At 41.1% G+C, this 26,901-nt stretch overlaps 1 protein-coding gene across 1 annotated transcript in view; it reads left to right on the forward strand.

The window, feature by feature from the left end:
- Nucleotides 1-13,258, forward strand: part of LOC117563169 (receptor-type tyrosine-protein phosphatase N2-like) — a 72,496-nt gene extending 59,238 nt beyond the window's left edge. The window contains exons 10-12 of the mRNA XM_034241348.1: nt 147-211; nt 7,883-7,956; nt 10,608-13,258. Coding sequence (XP_034097239.1) covers nt 147-211; nt 7,883-7,956; nt 10,608-10,679 — 211 coding nt within the window. The 3' untranslated portion in view covers nt 10,680-13,258. The remainder of the gene's footprint in view (nt 1-146; nt 212-7,882; nt 7,957-10,607) is intronic.
- The last annotated feature ends 13,643 nt before the right edge of the window (nt 13,259-26,901 follow it).

Below are 26,901 nucleotides of genomic sequence, written 5' to 3' on the forward strand. Positions count from 1 at the left end.
TGGATATCAAACGAAAGTATAATAATAATAAACATAAAATAAATAATCACAATAACAGTGTGTATCTCTCTCTCTCTCTCTCTCTCTCTCTGTCTCGCTCTCTCTCTCTCTCTCTCTCTCTCTCTCTCTCTCTCTCTCTCGTACAGTGATGGTTCTGGAAGAAGCGGAACATACGTCCTGATCGACATGGTGCTCAACAAGATGGCTAAAGGTGAGTTTGAAGCAACGTACAAAAACAACATCTAAAATACTGTTGCTTTGAAAGCCGAGTTATGAGGACATATTATCAAAGTTGATTTAATAAAAGAAGCAGGATGATTGCATTAAAAATGATGGGATTTAATTCAATAAAGGTAAAGACGTATATGTCCCATTATCACAAAATCACTGTTGCCTCCGCCAGAGAAAATGACTCTGATTGTTAGCTGTTTGATTAATTATGGTACGTATCAGTGTTATTATCTCAGTGGATGCTTTGCACTTTACTAAGGGGTTTTCACTCCCAGAAAAACACATTTAAACTGCCAGAAATAAGGAAATGTGACCTGGTTTGATAAGAAAATGAGACATAAAGTAAAGAAAAGCAAAGAGATGGAATAACTGGTGAGAAAAATAGATAATTTTAAACTCCTCAACACAGCGAGTCTCTGCCGCACATTGTAAGTGCATTTGAATGACTATAATCACAGCGTTATGTAACAGAAACAGTGATTATGTTCGGGACTGAATATTTAATGAAGTTCATGACATGACATTTATATGAAGTGTCAGTTTTTTAAGTGGGAACAAGTGACTTCTACTTCTTCAGTTTGTGTGATTAGGTCGGTTTTTAAGCTGGAGGAGGTTATACTGACAGTTACAGATATAACGTTCTTATGCTAGGAGGAATAAAGTAAAGGGTATCATTTCTGCAACTTTTCTTTATTATAAATCCAAATTAGGTAAAAATTGAAGCTTTGTCCACTTGAGTTTGCACAGTGTGTGTGTGTGTGTGTGTGTGTGTGTGTGTGTGTGTGTGTGTGTGTGTGTGTGTGTGTGTGTGTGTGTGTTGTGTGTGTGTGTGTGTGTGTGTGTGTGTGTGGGTGTGTGGGTGTGTGGGTGGCCTAGTATTACTATACTTGTGGGGACCTACATCTGTTTACACAGTCACGTCTGGGGACTCGCCTCCCTTATGGGTACAACATGGAGGTCCCCATGAGGCATGTGTTGGTTATGGTTAAGGTTAGGATAAGTCTCCAGGATATGCATGTAAGTCAATGTATTGTCCCCTGAAGTTATGTATACATGGTGTGTGTGTGTGTGTGTGTGTGTGTGTGTGTGTGTGTGTGTGTGTGTGTGTGTGGGGGTGTGTGTGTGTGTGTGTGTGTGTGTGTGTGTGTGTGTGTGTGTGTGTGTGTGTGTGTGTTGTGTGTGTGTGTGTGTGTGTGTGTGTGTTTGTGTGTGTGCGTGTGTGTCTGTGTGTGTGTCTGTGTGTGTGTCTGTGTGTGTTGTAGCAGAACGAGCTCCTGGGTCTTTAATTCAGGATCAAAGGTTCAGTCGGGCATCAGGGGTCTTCCCCCCCGTCACAAACTGTGCCCCTCCTCAACGTCCAGGAGCGATGAGGGGAGTTAAAGTCGGAGTACTTCTGAAGGGGTCCTGAGCTTCCATTGCGACCATCAAGCCAAAACTCAGCATCTCTCTGGATTCAATCATTACAAAATGGTTTCTATACTAAGGGAATTCTCCTTTTTCTTTTTAACTCATTTAATTCTATTTTATTTGTATTTTTTTTTACGTTTTATTCCATTTTCTTTCATTTTTTTATTATTATTTTATTGTATTTATTTATTTAAAATATATCTTGGCAACTAAGACATGCAACTGAGACTTTCTCCTAAAACTCCAAATATTCATCAGGATTATTTATCATGACGAAACTCCTTAAAGCCTCACAGTCCCGTCTAAGTAAGAACATCCATCCTAAAAACAACTCCTATACGTCTTCAAATGATCCACTATCCAAAACGCATGCTTTCTGTTTAATTTGCAGATAAAGCTCCATTTATTGAGTCTCGTCTGAGTTTACATATCATGTAAAAAAGATCCTTTGTTCGTCCCTCCTCCGCTCCACCGCTGCTCTCAGCTCTCCACCCTTCTTTTTGTGGAGCTTTTTGTCCGTCCTGAGAAGCGAGAGGCCCCCAGGTTTGCAGGCTTCCTTCATCCTGATCAAAGACCCTTCCCTCTTCCTCATCTTCCTCCCCCTCTTCCTCCTCTTCTTCCCCCTCTTCCCTCCTCTTCCTCCCCTCCATTCCCACTCCTTTTCTCCTGAGGAATTCATTGTAAATTCAGACGAGGATGGTGCCGGTGTTTCAGGGTTGAGGAGGTGTTGCTGCCGTTCTCACGTTTTTAGTTTTATTCTTTTCTAAAAAAGCCTCCTCCTCCTCCTCCTCTTCCTCCTCCTCCTCCTCTCTGTTAAGCCCCCTCCTTTTCATCTTAAGAATCCAATGAAACCCATCGAGTACCGGAGAGCTTTCCAGCATCTCTCCGTTTCTTTTTCTTTCCCCAGGTCCAGCTGCTGTGCCTCCTTCAGGGTTTCTTTCTCCTCCTCAAGGGCCCTGTCTTTTTTGTTTTGTATATCTCCCCCCCTCCTCCTCCTCTTCTAAAGCCCCCCATACCTCCTCCTCGACCTCCACTCCAAAGCGAGGGTGTTGCAGGGGAGGGAATTATAAAATAAATCCATGGTTTTTATACCATTCCTTCAGTTTTCTTGCATCCAAACTCTCATCAAGGGACCGTTTTCGGGAAATCTGGGAAAGTTCTAATGTTTTCCTACATGTAGGTTTTAGTTGTATTTAACAAAAACTCAGCGTCAGCGGGGTCTTAAAAAGTATTACAAGTTGATCAATCAATTTAGCGAAAATTAAGGGTATTAAAAAGTATTAAAGGGCATTTTCCAAGGTATTAGATTGTGTAGCTTGTTTTCAATAAGTATATAAATTGTCCAAAGAGGTTGTGTTCTACAGTCTGCCTGAATGTAATCATGGCGTAGGTGTGTAGTGTGATTCTGTGTAGTTTATTTATGGCATCCCGTTGGGTTTGACGTCATCTGAACAGGACATCGCACGCTCACTGCTTAATAGCGCGCGAAGCTCCGTTTACGCCGGTTGCTAAGCAACATCGTTATGGGGAAATGCAAGTCTGCGTCCAAATGGTTGGAAGATAAGGAGGAAGGACAATCAATAATGTATATAGTCAATGTGAGGTCAAGTGTGTCGCCAAGGTAACCGGTTAGAACTCAAAGTGGCGATGAGGTCTTAAAATGTATGGAAAGGGTCCAAAGCTCCAAAAATACTTAAAGTTCCAGAAATACTTAAAGTTCCAGAAATACTTAAAGTTCCAAATATACTTAAAGTTCCAAAAATACCGTAAATTCCAAAAATACTTAAAGTTCCAAAAATACTTAAAGATCCAGAAATACCGCAAATGGTTGGAAGATAAGGAGGAAGGACAATCAATACTGTATATAGTAACTGTGAGGTAAAGTGTGTAATGCAATGTAACCGGTTAAAACTCCAAGTGGCGATGAGGTCTTAAAATGGTCTTACATTTTTTTATTTGATATACTTTATTAATCCCCGTCGGGAAATTGTTTCTCTGCATTTGACCCATCCTAGTGTTAAGAGCAGTGTGCTGCCATTTTGAACGGCGCCCGGGGAGCAGTGTAGGGGACACCTCGGTAGCACTTGGTCTTGCCGGGACTTGAACTGGTGACCTGCCAGTTGCCAAGCCAAGTCCCTATCAACTTCGCCAGCACCATTTGACTTTAGGATTCCTGCATATACCCTGAATATACAACATACAATATGTCAAATGCACTTTTAAGACCTAAGAAATATATAAATATATAAAATAATGCAAGTGACACAATGGTGCATCAACTTTCAACTATATAGTTCATGGTGGAAAGTGTTTGTCATAACCTTTATTGTCCATCAGTGTATTCAGAAGTTGTTATGCCATATATTCATGTTTTAATGTAATTTAAGAATTAAACCGTAACCTGTTTCTCCTTGTTAATGTATGTACCCGATATAACAACATTCTAAATTGTGTGATAAAACATGACGTTGAAGGAAGTCTAGTTTTAAGAGTTGATTATATTTCACATCATTAATCCAAATCTGTAAAGTAACTAAAGGTGTTAAATAAATGCAGTGGAGTAAAAGTACACGATGTACCTCTGAATTGTCGTGGAGTAGTAGTACAAGTACCTCTAAATTGTACATAAGTACTGAGTAAATGTACTTAGTTACACCACTGCTGAAGACATAAAGGAAATGATAAATGGTGCAGAAGACAAAATGGTGCAAGTAAGGGAGAGTTTTCCCACAAAGACGGAAATCTTTTTTATGTATTTCTTATATATACCTTCCATTTTGAGGTTTTTCAGAACCAGCACAAAGGCCCTCAGCTTGTTAAGCCCTCCCTAAAAAGAAAGAAAAGCATAAAGCGTCGTGTTGCAGCTTTCCTGGCTAAAGGGGAGTCTATTGTGTTGAACTGAACAAGAAGACGGTGTGAATGAGCCGCTCCTCTCCCACCATTCACTCTCTCGTTTTGATGCAGCCAGGAAGAAGCAATGTTATTATCTGTCACTAGAAAGGACTAAAGAACATTACTGCGCTTTTTGTTTCCTCGGGATGAAGGAGGAGGAGGGGAAAACAAATTACATTTTACTTTACTTTACTCTTGTTCTTCGGGAATTGTATTGTGTCTCTTTTGTTTCCCAGTCTTAAGCTGGTTCTCTCTATTTTACCTCCTACCTTTGTCTGCGTTTCTTCTCCTTTGTAAATGTATATTTGTGTACCTGTAGACATTAGTTGTCTTCACATTAAGAGAGGACATGAGGACATAATAGAATACTCTAAAAACTAAACTAAGGTCGCATTCACACCAGCCTTGTAGTCCGGTTCAATCGAACCCTGGTGCGTTTAGCCGCTTGGTGCGGTTCGTGTGGGTCGGTGTGAACGCAGTCAGAGACCTCTGAGGTGAACTAAACAACCGGACTCTGGTCCGCTAAAAGAGGTCTCGGAGCGCTTGCTCGTGAACTCTGGAGCGGTTCATCGCTGGTGTGAACGCAGTCCGCACCAAAACACAGGAAGCGTAGTATTTACGTGTCACAAGAACGCGGATATCTTCAAAATCTTTAGCGAAAGAGTGAAGCAGAATGAAGTGTTGAACAGTGTTGTGTAAAGTAAAAACAACTATCAAACTATGCATAAAAGTCAGAGCCACCTGCCGTCGGTGAAACCTCCTCCTTACTGCAGAACATACTTGCCAACCCTCCCGATTTTCGCGGGAGACTCCCGATTTCATAGCCCTCTCCCGGTTTCCTCCCGGGGTCATATTTCTCCCGCATTTCTCCCGATTTCTGACCAAATCAGATTTACTCACGACTGTTTCCACTCGGACTTTAATACAGCTACACCATTGTTTGGTTTCCATGGTAGCGCGTCTCTTCAGTAGCCACGCAACTGAAAGTCTGAGAGGGTGAGGAAGATAGTCACAGAAAACAGAACAAGAATCGACAACTCGACCCTCTGCTCACTCCTTTCCTGTAAAATACAGGTCCAGCCCACACATGCTCCATCAAGGATGTGCTACAGGCCGCAAGGTCAGCTGTAGATGTTAATCTAATAAAAGCTCTGGCGATCCACTAGCACCACCACCCCCCCGCGGTGGTTTTGAAATGCTCCCGATTTCTGAGGTCTCAATATGCTGCAGAACGTCTCTCTGTGCTATAATGTTTTTTATCGCACGTTGTCTGATTATGTAATCATATGCGCGGGCCGCTAGTGTCTGTTGATCTCCAGATTAACAGCAGCATGAGAACAGCCTGCCGAAAGTGCCGATGCTCCATGGCGGAGGCTCCGGTAGAAATTGCCGGGATTTGCGGTTTTACCCCCTTAATGTCTGACCAATGGTTGAACAGCATTTCCGAGCACATGACTTGTGTTTAAAGTTTATAGTCCGTTTGAGTTTTGCCCGTGTAAAACCGAACCTTCTGAAAAATGAAACGATGGAGCAAACTGTGGTCTGGTGCGCAGCTGAGAAGTGACTATTAGGTGTGAATGTGACCTAAGAGAGGACATGATGACATTATGATCTTAATGTGAGTTTTAGTTGGAGTTTTCTGCCAGCAGTTGTTTGTCTCAGACAGAAATGCTCAAAAAGTAATCTCATTAACATAAGAGCCTCAGAAGCCAAGTCTTACATCTTGAAACGCATTAGTGTTTCTTTCAGGCTTTTAAGGCACTTTCCTTTATTCTTCCATTTGCACCTATTTCACTCCTTAGAGAGCCTCAGACTTTATTCAGGTTATTTCTGAGGACACTTTGACAAATAAATGTACAAAAAGACACCATTTACCAGCAAATGTTCATTTCTGGATGAAAAAAAACCCTCTATATGTTTTAAACATTCACAGTATTTAATATGGAAACATGTTACATTTACTAAAAGAGATGATAGTAACCGTGATAATATTAGTCAATTGCACTGATAATTGTATCTTTATAAATAGTTGTGTAAAGAAAAACATAAAATCCTTCAAAATATGTCTGAATTAAGAGCTCTCCAACTGTTAAGGCTTGTTTTTACCATAGAGAAAGCAAAGACATTTGAATGTTTTGTTCAACAATTTAAAATCTGTAAATAATTTGAATCGAAAAACAGAGGTAGCTAATAAGTGTCTAAATGAGACGACTAAGCGTCATCACGCCCAACATTAGCCGCGGTGACGTGAAGTCATGTGACCGTGCTGTAGTTCCTTCATAGCCCAACATTAGCCACCTTTAGCTTAGCGGTGGTGACGTGAAGTCATGTGACCGTGCTGTAGTTCCTTTATAGCCCAACATTAGCCACCTTTAGCTTAGCGGTGGTGACGTGAAGTCATGTGACCGTGCTGTAGTTCCTTTATAGCCCAACATTAGCCACCTTTAGCTTAGTGGTGGTGACGTGAAGTCATGTGACCGTGCTGTAGTTCCTTTATAGCCCAACATTAGCTTAGCGGTGGTGACGTGAAGTCATGTGACCGTGCTGTAGTTCCTTTATAGCCCAACATTAGCCACCTTTAGCTTAGCGGTGGTGACGTGAAGTCATGTGACCGTGCTGTAGTTCCTTTATAGCCCAACATTAGCCACCTTTAGCTTAGCGGTGGTGACGTGAAGTCATGTGACCGTGCTGTAGTTCCTTCATAGCCCAACATTAGCCGCCTTTAGCTTAGCGGTGGTGATGTAAATGGTAAATGGACTGTACTTATATAGCGCTTTATCCAGTCTTTAAGACCCCTCAAAGCGCTTTACATACTACATGTCTTTCACCCATTCACACAGAGCAGTTAGGACACTAACATGCACACACATTCACACACCGTTGGCCATGCCATCGGGAGCAACTCAGGGTTAAGCATCTTGCCCAAGGATACATCGACATGTTGACTGCATGGGCTGGGATCGAACCCACAACCTTCTGGTTGAAAGACGACCGCACTCCCTCGCAGCCACAGTCGCCCTATATGTGAAGTCATGTGACCGTGCTGTAGTTCCTTTATAGCCCAACATTAGCCACCTTTAGCTTAGTGTGTGTGTGTGTGTGTGTGTGTGTGTGTGTGTGTGTGTGTGTGTGTGTGTGTGCGTGCGTGCGTGCGTGCGTGCGTGCGTACCTGTGTGTGTGTGTGTGTGTGTGCGTGCGTGCGTGCGTGCGTGCATGTGTGTGTGTGTGTGCAGAGAGGATGAATGTAATCTTGTGTTCTGAAGCGAGTCTGTATGAAACAGCAGACTGACAGATGTTAGCCGGATTATCTTGCTGCTCGTTTCATGTGTGTTTCTCTTTGTGTGTGTGACAGGTGCCAAGGAGATTGATATTGCAGCGACTCTGGAGCACCTGAGGGACCAGAGGCCAGGAATGGTTCAGACCAAGGTAACACACAAACACACACACACACACACACCTGGATATGTTTGTTCATGTAGATAAATTGGAGTCAAACGGGCCATGAAAGCCGATGCAGTTAATATAGCAGATTTGACTCATATCTCTTGTTTTAAAGTGTGTTAAACAAGTATTTGTATAATTTTGTTTTTTATTTAATTAACTAATTATTTCTTTATTTATAATTTTTTATAATGTTTTTCAATAATTTTATGAATATATATCTTTTTAATGTTTTTATATTTTTCATTATTATTATTATTGAGTGGTTTCAAAGTTGCTCAAACCGCCGACCTCTGCATAAAACCTTATTTTATCTGAAAGTCAGAAACCTCGCTGGTGTTCTTTACGCCCCGTTGAGAGAAAAGCTGGATTTGATGTGGGGTTTTTTCTTTCTTCGGCTCATCCCTTCGCATCAGGCAAGATCAATCGATTTGTAAAAAAGTAATTCAGCAGGGATTAAAGTCGAGCCCTGCACACATCACAGAGGAGTACTGTAGAGAACCAAATGTCCCGGGATAACCTGCTCAAACCTCCCAAAGGTAAAACTATCTGAGGCCGAGCTTTGAGGTTCTTTTAACTTAATAAAAAAATAGTAAAAGAAAAAGTAGATCAAATTGATATGGAGCTCATTTTTGGGAAATAGAAGATTTGTGGTAATGAAAGTTAAACACATATATTTTAAATGTTGTAGTTTTTTCCAACACATTTTCTTAATAATAAAAATTATAATAATAATACATTTTATTTAAAGATACTTTATATAAACAGGGTATTTTATTATATAAAAACACACTTAAAATACAAAATACACAATTTCACACTAAAAGCAGCTTGGCTTAGATGAGTGCTTTCGACAGATTTTTAAGAATTTGTTATGGTTTTAAAAGTCATTTTTGAAATGCTACACTTATTACACAGTAACAGTACAGTAACCTCACATCCTCAGAGCTTACCCGAAAACAACCAATAACACATTTTATTTTCAGAGTATTTAAAGACACTTTATACAGTATGAACAGGGTATTTTCTTTTATATAAAAACACACTTAAAATACAAGACACACAATTACACACTGAAAGCAGCTTGGTTTAGATTGATGCTTTAGTTTAGATCACATGTGTCAAACTCAAGGCCCGGGGGCCAAATCAGGCCCTTGGTGGATTTCATTTCGGCCCGCAGGATAATTTCTAATTACTATTAGATCTGGCCCGCCGGTATATTGCACGCACACCTTCACTCCATCCTGAGGGTCTCCTCAGCTCAGAGCCTGACCCCAAACATTGATGACCTTGCACCCGAGATGAGATGCCAAGTATCTGAGCTAGCATCACAGAGCAGCACACTGAGTTTAATGGATGTTTCCTTCTGCACTTTCTCTCTCAGGACAACAGGGCATGTTTAGTTTTCTCTTTGAGGGGAATAGTTGTTTTGAAGCAGTTGTTGGCCTGTGGGGAAATGTACTCATAAGAAATGACTCTGGAAAAGCTGCAGATAGAGCCATAAGAAATGAATGCAGCTGATTATTTAATGTTTAATGTTGTTTTTATAGGCAATCATTTAAGCTGTGTTAGTTCCAGGTTTAATATGTGCAACAAGTTCATTTCAATAAGTTCTGCTATAAACATTGAACCAGTCCGGCCCTCGATTAGTACCCGTTTTTTATTTTGGCCCACTGTGTATTTGAGTTTGACCCCCCTGGTTTAGACATATTGCATCTTTTCTAAGGTTTGAAGTCCTTTTTGATATGCTACACTCATTAAAAACACACTGTACAGTAACCTCACATATTTCCCCGTCTCACGGTACGCCGGGTCAGTCTGGAAACTTCAATTACCGGCTGTCTGTGGACATAATTAGAAAGGAGAGCCAGGATGTGTGTAAAACATTGGTGCTATCGATCCGGCTTGATTAAAGCGTGTTTCCTGAGCAAACGGCTGTCACGCTGCTCCTCTCTCATCGATCCCCTCGAGTCCCAGCCGCGCCACTCAGGTTTCATTTCAGATTCTGAAGAGGGATGATGTTGTGTGTCTTCCTCGTCCTGTAATGACACTGTACATGCAGTCATAAGCGTGGAAAGGTCTTCTAAATTGGACGTCTAAGTCATTCAAAAAAGGCATTTGTAGAGCAATGCAAGGCTCCAAAACTATATCTGACATCCTGTTCACCATGTTGTTATGTACAGGCTATGTGAAGGTCGAAAAGGAGTGTATACTGCCTTTAATCGAACTATATATATTGTATATTGAACTTTAATTCCTATAAGTGCTATTGTTTGAAATGCATGACGATTTGCGTCCCTTGTCGGACGTGTTGATTGTCTGTTTTCGTCCGAAAGATATATCGCTTTAAATGTTATGCTGCAAGGAATTGTGGACCCCATTTTATCCTTTGTATATTTGGTTAAGGATGGTCCAGTGTATCCTTTGCCAGAGGACATAAGTTGTTTAGCAACTCAGAGTTCACCTGGAGACAAAAGAGTGAGAATTAGAAACACGGAGAAAAGGTGGTATTTCTGTGGGATTTTGTTCACCAGCCAAAGCTTTTTGCTAAAGGGCTCTTTGGCAGTGGAATCAAACCTGTGAGTTGTATACCCACAGTCCTTTTCACTTTCTTTTCTTTCCTCTCTTTCCTGCAGGACCAGTTTGAGTTTGCGTTGACGGCCGTTGCTGAGGAGGTGAACGCCATCTTGAAAGCTCTTCCTCAGTAGGAAGAAGCAGCTGGAACTCCTCTTCTTCCTCCTATGTCTCACCTAGAGGACTTTCCCAAGATGTCCTCTTCCCATCGCCTCAACTTCCTGTTTCCATCTTCTCCTTTCTCCTCATTTTTTCCTCTTGCTTCCTTCTCACCTTGTCTCCTCTTGTATTAACTCCTCCTCTTTCCAACCCTATCCTCCTTTTCCTTTTCCCATCCCACTTTTTCCAAACACCTTATCTTCCTTTGCTTTCCTTCTCAACATTCCTCCTTTCCCTTTTGCCTTTTTATTATTATAAATGTCTCCTTATGTTTCCTAGTTTTCTCCTCTCGTCTCCTACCCTGTTACCTCATCCTCGCCTCCTTTCCTTTTCCCAACCCAGTTTTCCCAATCTCCTTTAGTCCTTTGGTCCAAATACTTCCTTGTTTCCTCCATATCTCCCCAACGTGTCTCCTTTCCCTTCTGTCGTCTTTCTCCCAATGTGTCCTCCTTTCCTAGCCTAACTTTCCTAATGTCCCTTCTCGTCTCCTAACCTTTTACCTCCTCTTCTTTCCAACTCATCCTCCCCTCGTTTCCTTTTTCCTATCCCAGTTTTTCCAATCTTCTTTAGTCCTTGTTTCCTCCTAACATCCCCAACTTTTCTCCTTTCCCTTCTGTCGTCTTTCTCCCAATGTCCTGTCCTACCCTAACTTTCCTCATTTCCTCCTCTTGTCTCCTCTCCTTTGACCTTCCCTCCTCCCACATCCCCCCCCCTCTCTTCTTGCATCCCATTAAACATCGTGCCAGGAATCCTTTGAATCCTGAAAATAGACCTTCCTTCTGTTGTAATGATCCAAACAGCCTGTTTTTCCAAAGTGACATTTAGACATATTTTCATAGATGGATACAAATGTTTCCGTGGTATATTTATCATAGTTTTCTGGTTAATTGCTATTTGGTTTGCGTGTGTTTGTATCACAGAATCGTATTTGTGTTTTTAGAGCTATGCTTTCTGATATGTTCAAAGTCAAAATGCAACTCATCTGTGATCTTAGATCAGATTTCTCTTTCTTAACGGTAATGAAAAAAACTGTCTATTGGGTGTTTCCAAAGTTTGTGACTCCATCTTCAATCGTCCTTTTATCGTGAGGAAGATCTTGGGACTGGATGTGAGCTGGGATAACAGATTATTCTTTAATGTTTGATTCTCATTATCCAAGTAGCAATATAGTTTCTCCAACCTGAATCGGCTTGTCACTGAAGTCACACTCATGTCTGCCTTAATAAAAAACACGTTTAGCCTCGTGGAAACTCGGCTAGTTGGCAACGCTTAATTTTAAAATGGCTTTGGCATGACATGCATTGTTTGGTTATCTCTGGGCAGGAAGTTACTTTCTTGTTAAACGGCAGTGATCTTATGTACTAAATAAAACATAAATGAACACAGGGAAGAGGCCATTATAAAAGCAAGTGTTTCCGTGCAGTCTTTCAAGGTTAAATCAAATAGTCTTGCTTCTGAACAGCAGTTCTTCTATGTAGCATTAATGGATGATTTGTACATGTTTAGTAGCTATAACTATTGTTTTTCTGTGACACTCATCAGCTTGTTTCCCCCAAAACAACTTGCTGTAACATCCATTATCTTAAGATACATAAAACAGCTTTTAGTTTGTGTAAAATCAACTTCATTCCAATACTTTCAATTCATTGTATGAGCAGTTTTAATGATCCTTTACCAGGGGCGGACTGGCCATCGGGATGTTCGGGACAAATCCCGATGGGCCTGTCGGACGATGTGGGCCGGTCGGAGAAGTCACTAGCACCCTCCCTCCCCCCGTTGACAATTTACTAGCGGTAGTTACTCAGCAGTACCGAAGTGGGCCGGGCTGATTTGTAGTCCCAGTCCGCCCCTGTCCTGTACCCCCAAATCTCCCTGTCCGGTCTTATTTTAAATCACTAATAATACGACGCTTTAGCGCATGGTTATTTATCAGCAGATGGCTGTGCTGTATTTTCCCGAGGCCTCAAGGAGATCTTAGCAGACAAACAAATGGTGACTGTGTATTGCTCCCAGAGGCTCCGAGGATCTTAAATTGCCAAAGCCAAGGTCTTAACTGAGCAGATGATGGGTAAAGGGAGTTGACAAGCTGCTGCAGTATGGATGTGATGTAATACTGCAGCAAGCTGGTGTCATGTTGTTGGAATCTGATCCATTTTTCACCACAAATTTGAAAACATGCTGCAGGAAATGTTCTGTAAGAGCTTGTTTGATGTAGAAGAGTATCTTAATGCTTCTGCCTTTTGAAAGATACAATAATGTCACTCGTAAAAATGTGGAAATACGTGAAACTGCTTGGAAGAATTGAAATTATCTGATTCTAACAGACATTTTTAAAGAGTCAAATGTTAAAACAAGGGTTGCTCAAAATGTCATTTTCCCCATGCTTCTCTGTCTCTTTCACTCTCCATCAAGTATCAATAGATGGTCTGTTGCATTAACACTCTGTACATAAACCAACAAAAAAGAAAAAAAACAGAAGATATTTTGTTCTATTGGTGTAAACAAATTGTGAATAAAGTCTAATTGTCGATGCAGTATCGTGATGCAATCCTGATTAGTGAGTTGTGTCTTTTTTCTTACATAAAACGTGTGCTTTGGATGTAATTGTACACAATCATTCGCACCATCTGTGCCCGGAGAAACAGCTGCTCTGGTTTATAAGCACCGAACACCGGCTGCATTTTAAATCCCTCCGACGTCAGGTGATAGAAAACACCATCCTGCAGCTCGTATTTTAACATATCCATAATATTTCATCCAAACTCATGTGGTGGAAGTTTTCAGGAACTCCTCCTCCTCTCCTTCAATAGTTTATAATATAAAATAAATAACCATGAAGTAAAGATAGCAAGAATCCTGCAAGGACATTTAAAAGCATGACCACCCTCGGAAGCCAGCCTCTTCGACGTAGGACCAGAGATGCGGGCATGGCTACACGACACCGAGTTGGACCTCTGACGTTACACGAAAGAAGGACATTTAAAAGCATTTCTAAGTGATACGAACAGAATTAGGTTTTGAAATCAGTCTACAAATTCATTCAATCAATTTTATTTATCACATGAAATCTTACAAGGTACAACTTCAGCAAAATGCAATATCGTAGTCACGTACAAATTGGTCGCTTTTTACCTGCAAGAGTTCTCTACTCTGTGAGATCAAAACGTTGTCACCTGACCGAATGGCGCCGCTCAGACAACCAAAGTATAAAAAAGTATTTCCCCCATTCACAATATCTAGTGTGAAAAGGCAATATTCATAGGCTCTATAAACCTACACAAATATACTATGAGCTGTGCTTGTCTTCGACCAGTTAAAATCTATTATTGCTTTTATTTCTCCTCAACATATATAAGTACAAGAATAATGAAAACAAGCTGTTCTCGCTTGTCATAAGTAAAACAAATCTGCTAATAGAAAAAGTGAAAATGTGCTTGTTAAGATTGGATATTTAGATAAATCATCTTGTAATCAGCTGGGAACTATATTTGACCAGAATCAGGAGATGCTGTGTTAAAGGGCCCATGTCATGCTTTTCTGGTTATCACCCGTCCCCTTGTGTTATGAAGGTTTTTCTGCATGTAAACGGTCTGCAGTCAAAACCCTCAAAGTGCACCCTGTAGCGAGTACAACTCTAACACAGAGAAGACCTGTCTGTGCTGCTCCAGAACGCCTCCTTGGACATTTCTCTTTTTCCATTCCCACCAGGACCTTTAGCGTAAATGTTCAACTAACAGGGAGTCCCATTGACTTGCATAGAGCTCCCTGAACGCTGGTAACAGACGAGTTGGGATGGCGGAGAAATGCTCTCCGCAGACCCATTCTCACAGCGTTAGAAACCTTTGTCTTTCTCAATATCAAGCCACACTTATTGTTTTTACTTCGGCTGTGAGTGTTTGTGTGCTCAGGATGAGTTTTGCGCTGTCTCGCTGTATCGCCGACCCGGAAACCACACCAGTAAGCCAGCTCACTGAGCAGCGAGCCTCGCAACATCCCGACCAATCAGTGCACACTGGGCTCACAGGGAGGGGGGGGGGCAGGAGCTCCAACAAGCCGTTTAGGACAGAGAGTGAATACACATACTATACAGAGATGCTGTGAGAAACCAATGTGAGTTTGAAACATTGAACAATATAAATCTATTCTAGTAGACCTCAACAATGGAAATATGATCAGTAGAAATGGCCATGACATGGGACCTTTAAGTAATAAGCCACAAATTCTCAAAAGTGAGGTGTTTTTAAGAGTCTTTGTCTAAAAACAAGACCCTTTGTAGCACTGCCTTGTTTCTTCTTAAGTGATCAGGTCTTATATCAAGTGTTAAGACATATTCTGAGTAGAAATTAGACGAAAACACCTGGCAAGAGGCCATAAAACCCTTTATCCAACGCCTGCACATTGGCCTGGTGCTAATATATGTTCTGGTTGTATTCCAATAAACCCAAAGATCTCAAAATGTTCCAGTCTTTTTCTTTAGATATCCAGAAATTCCTGCCCTTAGCCTTTGTGTAAGATGCACATTTGACTGTTGATCTGTTTTACTACCTAGCTGCAGTACTTAAAGAGTATATAATTCATGTATCTTCTTTTTAGGTCAAGTTTGGAGCTTGATGCAGAGCTTTGGTAGAAGAAGTGTCTCAACAAGTCCTTACTTTGTATTGCAGTGGTGTAATATGCCACTGATGCTGAAGAAGAAAACATCCCACATGTACTGTAGAGACACAGATTTGAATAAAATGACATATTCAGAAATAATCAAATGTATGTCTTGTACTCACTTTGACACGTAGGCATATTTGAAACTGTACAAAGGGGAAGTGGTCAGGTTTTAAAAAGCCCTGAGAGGTCATGAAACTCACTCAACCAAAAAATGACTTTGAGAACGTTTAATTAATACAAGTTTAAAGGAAAATAAAACATGATTGCCTCAAGTTTTTATATCCCCCCCAAGACATCAGTATTACACACGGACTCACTTTATTTTACATCTAAACAAGATGCTCGAACATGCAGTTATATTTTCATTGTGGCTCTAAATCCCCACACTGTTTCAGAGAGAAATGCTGTTAGATGCATGTTCTCCCGCAGGCTAATAGGTTCCCTGAAAGCCAGCAGTCGTGTTATTTTGTAAAAAACCATGGAGTGGCTTTTTCACTGTGTCACTGTCGGGCTGCTAATGGGCCATTATTATTCTTGTAGCGCGAAGAAAAAGCTGATTGCAGTTTACAGATGGATGCAGGAGTTTTGTTCTGAAACGAGACGTCTGCGGTTTTAGTTTGTCCCCTTTATTCTACGAGAACACACACACTGTTGGATATGTGTGTGTGTGTGTGTGTGTGTGTGTGTGTGTGTGTGTGTGTGTGTGTGTGTGTGTGTGTGTGTGTGTGTGTGTGTGTGTGTGTGTGTGTGTGTGTGTGTGTGTGTGTGTGTGTGTGTGTGTGTGTGTGTGTGTGTGTGTGTGTGTGTGTGTGTGTGTGTGTGTGTGTGTGTGTGTGTGTCAAAACAGTCAGTTTTCTCTGAACATTTATCTGAGGGTTTACGGAACACATGAATAAAACACACAGCTTCCTGTTGCGGAGTACCTACTTAAAGGGTAAAATGGCTCCCCACACACATGGATGTTTTAGACATATTTAACCAGGTACAGCCCTTCACTGTGTGCACAACATGTTCTGGCAATTATTATTTATTTTTCTAACATAATTCGCCACTTGAGCTCTTACGGCCCGTCCACACGGCGGCGTGCGTTGAAGCTTCAACGCTTCTGCCCATTCACTTTGAATGGGGTGACGTCACGCTTTGCCGAACTGCATTGTGGTTCCTTCGCTTCGCTTTGCTCGCTTCAAAAGTTGAGCAATGTTCAACTTTTGAAGCTTCGACGGAAGCGTCAGCCAATCAAATCATATGCCAGTACAAGCTCTAGCAAATCAAACCGTGTGCTTGTGTGTCCGGGGCGGGAGATTCATGTGATTGGTTGTTGGCCTAGTTTCAGACACGCCCACCGGCAAGCTTCAACGCACGCCGCCGTGTGGACGCTGCGTTAGGACAAAAATATCAAAACAACATCGAGGAAAGACTTGTTGTTTCCTACTCTGATCCAATAGTTAACAGTTATTTTGACCAAAGCTTGGTTTTTAATGATGTGTTATAATATTGTAAAATGGTAATGCAAAGTATTAAAATAAATCTGCCAATTCACTTGGTAAGATTTCATGAAGTAAGATTGGATAATTAGATAAATCAGATCTTGTAATTAGCTGGGAAAACTTATTTTGAACTATATTTGACCAGAATCAGGAGGTGTTGTGTTTAGAAATAAGCTACAAATGCTCAAAAGTGTTCTGCTTCCTGATGTTTGCTGCTGATCTTCCAATCAAAATGTTGCATAAAACGTTTAATCTGAGCTTTTTCTCTGATAAAGCCAGAAGAACATGCATTGATTGCTTATCTTTGGCTTAATTTGCTTATCTTGGTTTTTAATGATTTGTTATAATAGTTGTAAAAAAGTTTTACGGGTACCGTGCACACACTGGCTTTCTTTGGAAATAAAATGGTATTGACAGCTAAAAACGCAAACCGTCAGGTTTAATTATATAAATAAAATGTATATAAAATGAATAAATGAGAATCGTATCAGTGTTGTTGATCTGTAATATTAGTGTTACGTTGATTTGTTTGTCCTTCTCGGACCATGCTCTACGCATTTCAGTGGTTTTGTGTTAGAAAAGAAAGCAACCAATCAGATCTTGTTCTGGGTCTCTGGGTAGAATATCCTTCAACAAGGTATTCTACATCCTTGATCGAATGCCCTGGCCGTTGCACTGAATGAGAGCGTACGTTTGGACTGACAGTTTGATCAACCAATCATATATTGATTTGTAGCTAATGGGCGTGTTCTTTCAGAGTTTCCCTCGGTTCCAGGGTATTCTAGAAGGCCCGCTAGTTAACTGGCTCGAGACAGAGGATCTGGATGAATGCGACGAAGCAATTCATGCCGTTTTATTATTTATAATGTTGAAATGACAAGTGAAACAGGTGAAGATGAAGTTGTTGCGGAATTGTTGTGAGTACCCTTTTCAAGACGACAATTCAGTGAAAAGACGGACATTATAATGCCGCGGAGGGGGCGATGGCGGGGGGTGTGTGTGTCTACAGAAGGTTGTGATAGACACGGTTCGCCACTGTAAAAACGTTATTGTGAATGGAGATTACACACGTCCAAAATAGATTTCCCAGTTTAGCCAATCCCTTGAGTGGCAAAAGTCACCTCAGATGTGCTAGAGATCACCATTTCCAGTTGGTGAGTCTGTGGATATGTGGATGTTGGAATGTCTTTATCGTGTGCTATGTAGTATGATTTTGATCTTCTGTGGAAGGAACATGCAGGAGGGAGTCCAGAACAATTGTCCTTATGGGTTTAATAAGTGTATTTATCACATTACATATCATTTAGCTGACACTTTTATCCAAAGCGACTTACAATAAGTGCAAAAATCATAAAGAATCAAACTCCGAACAACAAGGAAGGTGCAGATATATTCACTTCAAACTAGATCATACAAAAGTAACTTAACTCAACAAGCGCTTCGTGGTTCTTTTCAGCAATAACTTAAAGGTGGGGTAGGTAAGTTTGAGAAACCGGCTCGAGATACACTTGTTGTTATATTCCATGGAATGCTCTTAACATCCCGATAGCAATGAATATCTTAAGTGCTTTGACAACAAATCCATAAAAAAATGTCATCTGTGGAAGCCGTGGCGCTGTAAAAAGCACGACCAATCATCTGAGCCGGCTAAAGTAACTGGATGGCCTACCTGCCTGTCAGCCTTCCATCTGTGCACAAACTTATCTCGTGCCCTCATTGGTCATGTGCGCGTTCGTGTGTGTTGGAGGAGGGGCTCTGTGAGGAAGTGGCAGATTTGTTCCGGTTGTGTATTTTCAAATTCTAGCCACTCGAGCTGGTTTCTCTAAAATTACCTACCCCACCTTTTATTGTCAAGGTACAGTACTATTATGTTGTATCATATCTTATCCTATCCAATGTATGGTATGTCACATTATAATTGAAAAAGAATATAAATAATTTTCAAGAGTTTTGTGGAAAATAAGTAAATCAAGTCCATCGGAAAAAATGACTTCCTGTTACTCTAAAGATTAGGAATCGTGGAAATGTATATAACATTGAATGCAACCAATCCTAAAGAGAACAAGGGGTATTTTCCAGCAGACTTAATCAAATGTTTCTGCTTCCTCTGTAAACTGATGACTGTGACAATCAAAAGGTTGTTCCAGTAGTGTGAACGCGTCGTAACGAAGGTGAGCGAGGGCCCTTTACATGATTTCAGCCCAATTTCCAAGTGATATTTACAACCCAATTAACATCCCACAGCGTTCAGGTGTAATGGCACGGCACTCTGCGGGATTTCAACCATTATCACTTCAACTGGCAAACAGACCTGAAGGAAATTATGATGAAAATGGAGAAAAAAATAAATGTCCTTTCATTTAAATCAAACCCTCAGATCTTTTCTCATTACTGCCTCGTCCAATCTGATTACTAATGGCCACGGCTGTGACTCCCAGACTTTGTGAGGGACACTTCTGGCATTTAGTTGATCATTTGCATCGGTGTTACACGTGCGGTGACCCCAATATCGCCCTCCGTCACTCATCATTAGCAGGTTTATAAGCATGCGTCCAATGGCGGCTCTCGTGGGGAATTTCAACCATTTGCTTAGAAAAATTGCTTTCCTCCGCGCGACGAGGAAAGGCTGTTTTGCATAATTACGAATGATGTGACGTGAACACGTTGGAGAGTTATGAGGAGAAAGGGACTGTGATGGATGTGATGTGTGTCCGTGGACTTTAAAGGGACAAGCTCATTTGTTTCAACGTGGAGATTTATTTTATTACGATAATCCAGATTAAAATCTAACGTTACAGGGAGAACATCCACTGCACCTTGGCCAAAATAAAAAGCTCTTACATACGTAGCACTTAGGAATGTTTCGCATATTTAAAGCCAATGCAGAAGTAGGCTACATACAATGGTTATGCTTGGGAAAAGCAAATGTACATGCCGCATTTTTAACCATGCCGGTTGTTTGCACTTATTACAACCCCTTCTGATAATAGCATCTCCTAAATTAAATAAAAAATATAATGCATTTGTTAAACATCTAATTTAAAGTTGTTTCTCCATTCATTGTTTTCCTTTTGTTAAAAAAGTATTAATAATATGTTTTGTATTCTTTCTATAACCACTCTTGCAATACAGTATAGTGAGTATTATATAGTGAAAAAATAGGCACCATTACAATATAAGTGTTATCTTTGATGTTATAATTGTACCTTAAATCAAGATCTGAAAAGCTTTAATGACACTAATGTGGATAATGTAGTTAATTAATAAACAATTCATTCATTGTTTTCCTTTTGTTATAAATGTATAAATGTATTAATAATATGTATTGAATGATTTCGATAACCACACACTAAACGTGTTTGTTTTTGAAAGTGGTGAGGTGTGTGGTGCAGTGGGTTGTGCGTTGCAGGTTCAAACCCCACTGCAGTCAGCATGTCGTTGTGTCCCTGAGACTTCACCCCAAAGTGCTACCGTGGGGATTGTCCACAGTATTGAGTATCTAAGTCGCTTTGGATAAAAGCGTCTAACAAGTGATGTAAAAATGAAGTTTACTTTAGCATTGAGTCATGAGTCCAATATCCCTCTCCTTTTGTGTATGGATTGGTCTGAGACGCTCGTGAGAACAAATATAAAGCACCTTGAACCAATGAACAAATCGGAGCTGGTTAGAAACTGCAGTTTTGAGGCAGAAGCTGCATGGTGCTCATGATCGCAGCGTCGACAGAAACCAGTCTTTACGTAGAGGAAAACCTCCAGGACTGTTTGAGTCAAATGTAAATGTGATGCTTGGTTTGGATCCTGTTTGGTGTAATGAGGCGGCTCCGGAGCAGCAGCCTAAAACTCCGGTATATATATTATAGAGCAGCTACGAGTGCAGTCGTCCTAATCAGTGTTCATGAGAGGAATCTGTGTTCAGCATTCACAGGTCCAGACTTTCCTCTTTCGTACAGCGTACAGTTAATAACCTTTCAGTTATTATGCCCCAACAATTTGGAACAAACTGCCCAAATCGTGCACGTCCGCCGAAACACTTATTATTTTTAACCTATATATTGGCACCTATTTGCCGCTGCTTTTAATTGAGCTGCCCATACTCACACTACAGTATGCCTTTTAGTCATGTATTCTGGACCTGCTGTGTTTATTTATTTAATTTATTTCATTACCTTTGCTTATTATGCCTGTTTTTAAATGCCTTTTTAATAATGTATTTATGCTGTATTTGTTCTTAAATGTCTTTTGCTTTTAATCTGTAAAGCACTTTGAATCGCCACGTGCTGAAAAGTGCTATATAAATACAATTGCCTTGCCTCGCCTTGCCTCGCCTTTGCCTTGCCTTTGCCTTTGCCTTTGCCTTTGCCTTGCCTTGCCTTGCCTTGCCTTGCCTTGCCTTGCCTCGCCTCGCCTCGCCTCGCCTTGCCTCGCCTCGCTTTGCCTCGCCTTGCCTTGCTTTGCCTTGCCTTGCCTCGCCTCGCCTCGCCTTGCCTTGCCTCGCCTCGCTTTGCCTCGCCTTGCTTTGCCTCGCCTCGCCTTGCCTCGCCTTGCTTTGCCTCGCCTCGCCTTGCCTCGCCTTGCTTTGCCTCGCCTCGCCTTGCCTTGCTTTGCCTCGCCTCGCTTTGCCTTGCCTCGCCTTGCCTCGCCTCGCCTTGCTTTGCCTCGCCTCGCTTTGCCTTGCCTCGCCTCGCCTTGCCTCGCCTCGCCTTGCTTTGCCTCGCCTTGCCTCGCCTTGCCTCGCCTTGCCTCGCCTCGCTTTGCCTTGCCTCGCCTCGCCTTGCTTTGCCTCGCCTTGCCTCGCCTTGCCTTGCCTCGCCTCGCCTCGCCTTGCCTTGCCTCGCCTCGCTTTGCCTTGCCTCGCCTCGCCTTGCCTCGCCTCGCCTCGCCTTGCTTTGCCTCGCCTTGCCTCGCCTTGCCTCGCCTTGCTTTGCCTCGCCTTGCCTTGCCTCGCCTTGCCTTGCCTTGCAGTTAGGACTGGTTTTAAACTCCCTTTTAAACATTACATTACATCTGATCCGAACACCAACGCACAACCCACTGCACCACACGCCTCATGGACCCTTCATTTTATGGAATTGTAATGATTGTATTCTACCTGTATCTGTGTCATTGTGTCGTGTACCCTTTCATTGGTATGTTCACATTTATCTTGTCATTTCACTATATTCTCAGATATGTTTGTTGATTTTCCATTGTCATTCGTGTTGATTTGTGAAGCCGTCTGAGACAAACGTGATTTGTGATATGGGCTATATAAAAACATTTGAATTGAATTGAAATTGAAAGTGCTGCCACAGCGCTGACGGACAGCAGCTCTTCCTGAGATAAAGAATATGAAATATGGTAATAAAATACAGAAACTCAAGTGATATGAAGATAATTGACAAGCAAGCTTTCTCTGGTGCAAAACTCTTAGTAAACCACATTGTTTTTGTTGTTGTAATTGTTATTGAATAGATTCATTGTGTTAATCAAAAATCATCAGACATGAGACTGGTATCCCTTCAAATCTAACTCTTTGCAAAAAAAATGAAAAATCTTGCTTCGTAGTTAGTTACAATTAAATGTGTCCGCTTGACTTCTGCAGCTTCTTCCCCAGCTTTTGAAATCATAGGTTACTAGTTGGGTGGGATTTAAGTTTTCATTTAAGGCTTTCAACATTTCCAGCAGCTCTCAATCTAGCTGCTCGAAGCTTCTTATCTAAGTCATCTCTAAGATAAGAAGCTTCGAGCAAATAGATTGAGAGCTCCAAAGATTGTTCACTTTGGATCAACTACCCTGAGTTTTATTTCCTTCTATATGTTCCTGGATCATGTATTGAAAAAAGTCTTCTATGCTGGAGGACGGGGTAAAATCTGATGTTTCAAGAATATTACCCAAATACCCCAAAACCCAAAGGAAAGTATGTTAAGCATAATATGAAACTTGATTAAAGATAGGTAAACATTGACAGGTCAACACACTGATATAAAGAGGACATAGTATGCTGATGTTCAGGTGTATATCAGTATGTAGTGTCTCTACTTTAAAGAGTTCTCTCCTGCTGATATTAAGGTGTATATCAGTATGTAGTGTCTCTACTTTAAAGAGTCCTCTCCTGCTGATGTTCAGGTGTATATCAGTATGTAGTGTCTCTACTTTAAAGAGTTCTCTCCTGCTGATATTAAGGTGTATATCAGTATGTAGTGTCTCTACTTTAAAGAGTCCTCTCCTCCTGATGTTCAGGTGTATATCAGTATGTAGTGTCTCTACTTTAAAGAGTCCTCTCCTGCTGATGTTCAGGTGTATATCAGTATGTAATGTCTCTACTTTAAAGAGTCCTCTCCTGCTGATGTTCAGGTGTATATCAGTATGTAGTGTCTCTACTTTAAAGAGTCCTCTCCTGCTGATGTTCAGGTGTATATCAGTATGTAGTGTCTCTACTTTAAAGAGTCCTCTCCTGCTGATGTTCAGGTGTATATCAGTATGTAGTGTCTCTACTTTAAAGAGTCCTCTCCTGCTGATGTTCAGGTGTATATCAGTATGTAGTGTCTCTACTTTAAAGAGTCCTCTCCTGCTGATGTTCAGGGTGTATATCAGTATGTAGTGTCTCTACTTTAAAGAGTCCTCTCCTGCTGATGTTCAGGTGTATATCAGTATGTAGTGTCCTCTACTTTAAAGAGTCCTCTCCTGCTTGATGTTCAGGTGTATATCAGTATGTAGTGTCTCTACTTTAAAGAGTCCTCTCCTGCTGATGTCCAGGTGTAATATCAGTATGTAGTGTCTCTACTTTAAAGAGTCCTCTCCTGCTGATGTTCAGGTGTATATCAGTATGTAGTGTCTCTACTTTAAAGAGTCCTCTCCTGCTGATGTTCAGGTGTATATCAGTATGTAGTGTCTCTACTTTAAAGAGTCCTCTCCGCTGATGTTCAGGTGTATATCAGTATGTAGTGTCTCTACTTTAAATAGTCCTCTCCTGCTGATGTCCAGGTGTATATCAGTATGTAGTGTCTCTACTTTAAAGAGTCCTCTCCTGCTGATGTTCAGGGTATATCAGTATGTCGTGTCTCTACTTTAAAGAGTCCTCTCCTGCTGATGTTCAAGTGTATATCAGTATGTAGTGTCTCTACGTTAAAGAGTCCTCTCCTGCTGATGTCAGGTGTATATCAGTATGTAGTGTCTCTACTTTAAAGAGTCCTCTCCTGCTGATGTTCAGGTGTATATCAGTATGTAGTGTCTCTACTTTAAAGAGTCCTCTCCTGCTGATGTTCAGGTGTATATCAGTATGTAGTGTCTCTACTTTAAAGAGTCCTCTCCTGCTGATGTTCAGGTGTATATCAGTATGTAGTGTCTCTACTTTAAAGAGTCCTCTCCTGCTGGTGTTCAGGTGTATATCAGTATGTAGTGTCTCTACTTTAAAGAGTCCTCTCCTGCTGATGTTCAGGTGTATATCAGTATGTCGTGTCTCTACTTTAAACAGTCCTCTCCTGCTGATGTTCAGGTGTATATCAGTATGTAGTGTCTCTACTTTAAAGAGTCCTCTCCTGCTGATGTTCAGGTGTATATCAGTATGTAGTGTCTCTACTTTAAAGAGTCCTCTCCTGCTGATGTTCAGGTGTATATCAGTATGTAGTGTCTCTACTTTAAAGAGTCCTCTCCTGCTGATGTTCAGGTGTATATCAGTATGTAGTGTCTCTACTTTAAAGAGTCCTCTCCTGCTGATGTTCAGGTGTATATCAGTATGTAGTGTCTCTACTTTAAAGAGTCCTCTCCTGCTGATGTTCAGGTGTATATCAGTATGTAGTGTCTCTAACTTTAAAGAGTCCTCTCCTGCTGATGTTCAGGTGTATATCAGTATGTAGTGTCTCTACTTTAAAGAGTCCTCTCCTGCTGATGTTCAGGTGTATATCAGTATGTAGTGTCTCTACTTTAAAGAGTCCTCTCCTGCTGATGTTCAGGTGTATATCAGTATGTTGTGTCTCTACTTTAAAGAGTCCTCTCCTGCTGATGTTCAGGTGTATATCAGTATGTAGTGTCTCTACTTTAAAGAGTCCTCTCCTGCTGATGTTCAGGTGTATATCAGTATGTAGTGTCTCTACTTTAAAGAGTCCTCTCCTCCTGATGTTCAGGGGTATATCAGTATGTAATGTCTCTACTTTAAAGAGTCCTCTCCTGCTGATGTTCAGGTGTATATCAGTATGTAGTGTCTCTACTTTAAAGAGTCCTCTCCTGCTGATGTTCAGGTGTATATCAGTATGTAGTGTCTCTACTTTAAAGAGTCCTCTCCTACTGATGTTCAGGTGTATATCAGTATGTAGTGTCTCTACTTTAAAGAGTCCTCTCCTGCTGATGTCCAGGTGTATATCAGTATGTAGTGTCTCTACTTTAAAGAGTCCTCTCCTGCTGATGTTCAGGTGTATATCAGTATGTAGTGTCTCTACTTTAAAGAGTCCTCTCCTGATGATGTTCAGGTGTATATCAGTATGTAGTGTCTCTACTTTAAAGAGTCCTCTCCTGCTGATGTTCAGGTGTATATCAGTATGTAGTGTCTCTACTTTAAAGAGTCCTCTCCTGCTGATGTTCAGGTGTATATCAGTATGTAGTGTCTCTACTTTAAAGAGTCCTCTCCTGCTGATGTTCAGGTGTATATCAGTATGTAGTGTCTCTACTTTAAAGAGTCCTCTCCTGCTGATGTTCAGGTGTATATCAGTATGTAGTGTCTCTACTTTAAAGAGTCCTCTCCTGCTGATGTTCAGGTGTATATCAGTATGTAGTGTCTCTACTTTAAAGAGTCCTCTCCTGCTGATGTTCAGGTGTATATCAGTATGTAGTGTCTCTACTTTAAAGAGTCCTCTCCTGCTGATGTTCAGGTGTATATCAGTATGTAGTGTCTCTACTTTAAAGAGTCCTCTCCTGCTGATGTTCAGGTGTATATCAGTATGTAGTGTCTCTACTTTAAAGAGTCCTCTCCTGCTGATGTTCAGGTGTATATCAGTATGTAGTGTCTCTACTTTAAAGAGTCCTCTCCTGCTGATGTTCAGGTGTATATCAGTATGTAGTGTCTCTACTTTAAAGAGTCCTCTCCTGCTGATGTTCAGGTGTATATCAGTATGTAGTGTCTCTACTTTAAAGAGTCCTCTCCTGCTGATGTTCAGGTGTATATCAGTATGTAGTGTCTCTACTTTAAAGAGTCCTCTCCTGCTGATGTTCAGGTGTATATCAGTATGTAGTGTCTCTACTTTAAAGAGTCCTCTCCTGCTGATGTTCAGGTGTATATCAGTATGTAGTGTCTCTACTTTAAAGAGTCCTCTCCTGCTGATGTTCAGGTGTATATCAGTATGTTGTGTCTCTACTTTAAAGAGTCCTCTCCTGCTGATGTTCAGGTGTATATCAGTATGTAGTGTCTCTACTTTAAAGAGTCCTCTCCTGCTGATGTTCAGGTGTATATCAGTATGTAGTGTCTCTACTTTAAAGAGTCCTCTCCTGCTGATGTTCAGGTGTATATCAGTATGTAGTGTTTCTACTTTAAAGAGTCCTCTCCTGCTGATGTTCAGGTGTATATCAGTATGCAGTGTCTCTACTTTAAAGAGTCCTCTCCTGCTGATGTTCAGGTGTATATCAGTATGTAGTGTCTCTACTTTAAAGAGTCCTCTCCTGCTGATGTGCAGGTGTATATCTGTATGTATTGTCTCTACTTTAAAGAGTCCTCTCCTGCTGATGTTCAGGTGTATATCAGTATGTAGTGTCTCTACTTTAAAGAGTCCTCTCCTGCTGATGTCCAGGTGTATATCAGTATGTAGTGTCTCTACTTTAAAGAGTCCTCTCCTGCTGATGTTCAGGTGTATATCAGTATGTAGTGTCTCTACTTTAAAGAGTCCTCTCCTGCTGATGTTCAGGTGTATATCAGTATGTAGTGTCTCTACTTTAAAGGAGCCTCTCCTGCTGATGTCCAGGTGTATATCAGTATGTAGTGTCTCTACTTTTAAAGAGTCCTCTCCTGCTGATGTTCAGGTGTATATCAGTATGTAGTGTCTCTACTTTAAAGAGTCCTCTCCTGCTGATGTTCAGGTGTATTATC

Source organism: Gymnodraco acuticeps, unplaced genomic scaffold, assembly GCF_902827175.1.
Source record: "Gymnodraco acuticeps unplaced genomic scaffold, fGymAcu1.1, whole genome shotgun sequence".
NCBI lineage: Eukaryota > Metazoa > Chordata > Actinopteri > Perciformes > Bathydraconidae > Gymnodraco > Gymnodraco acuticeps.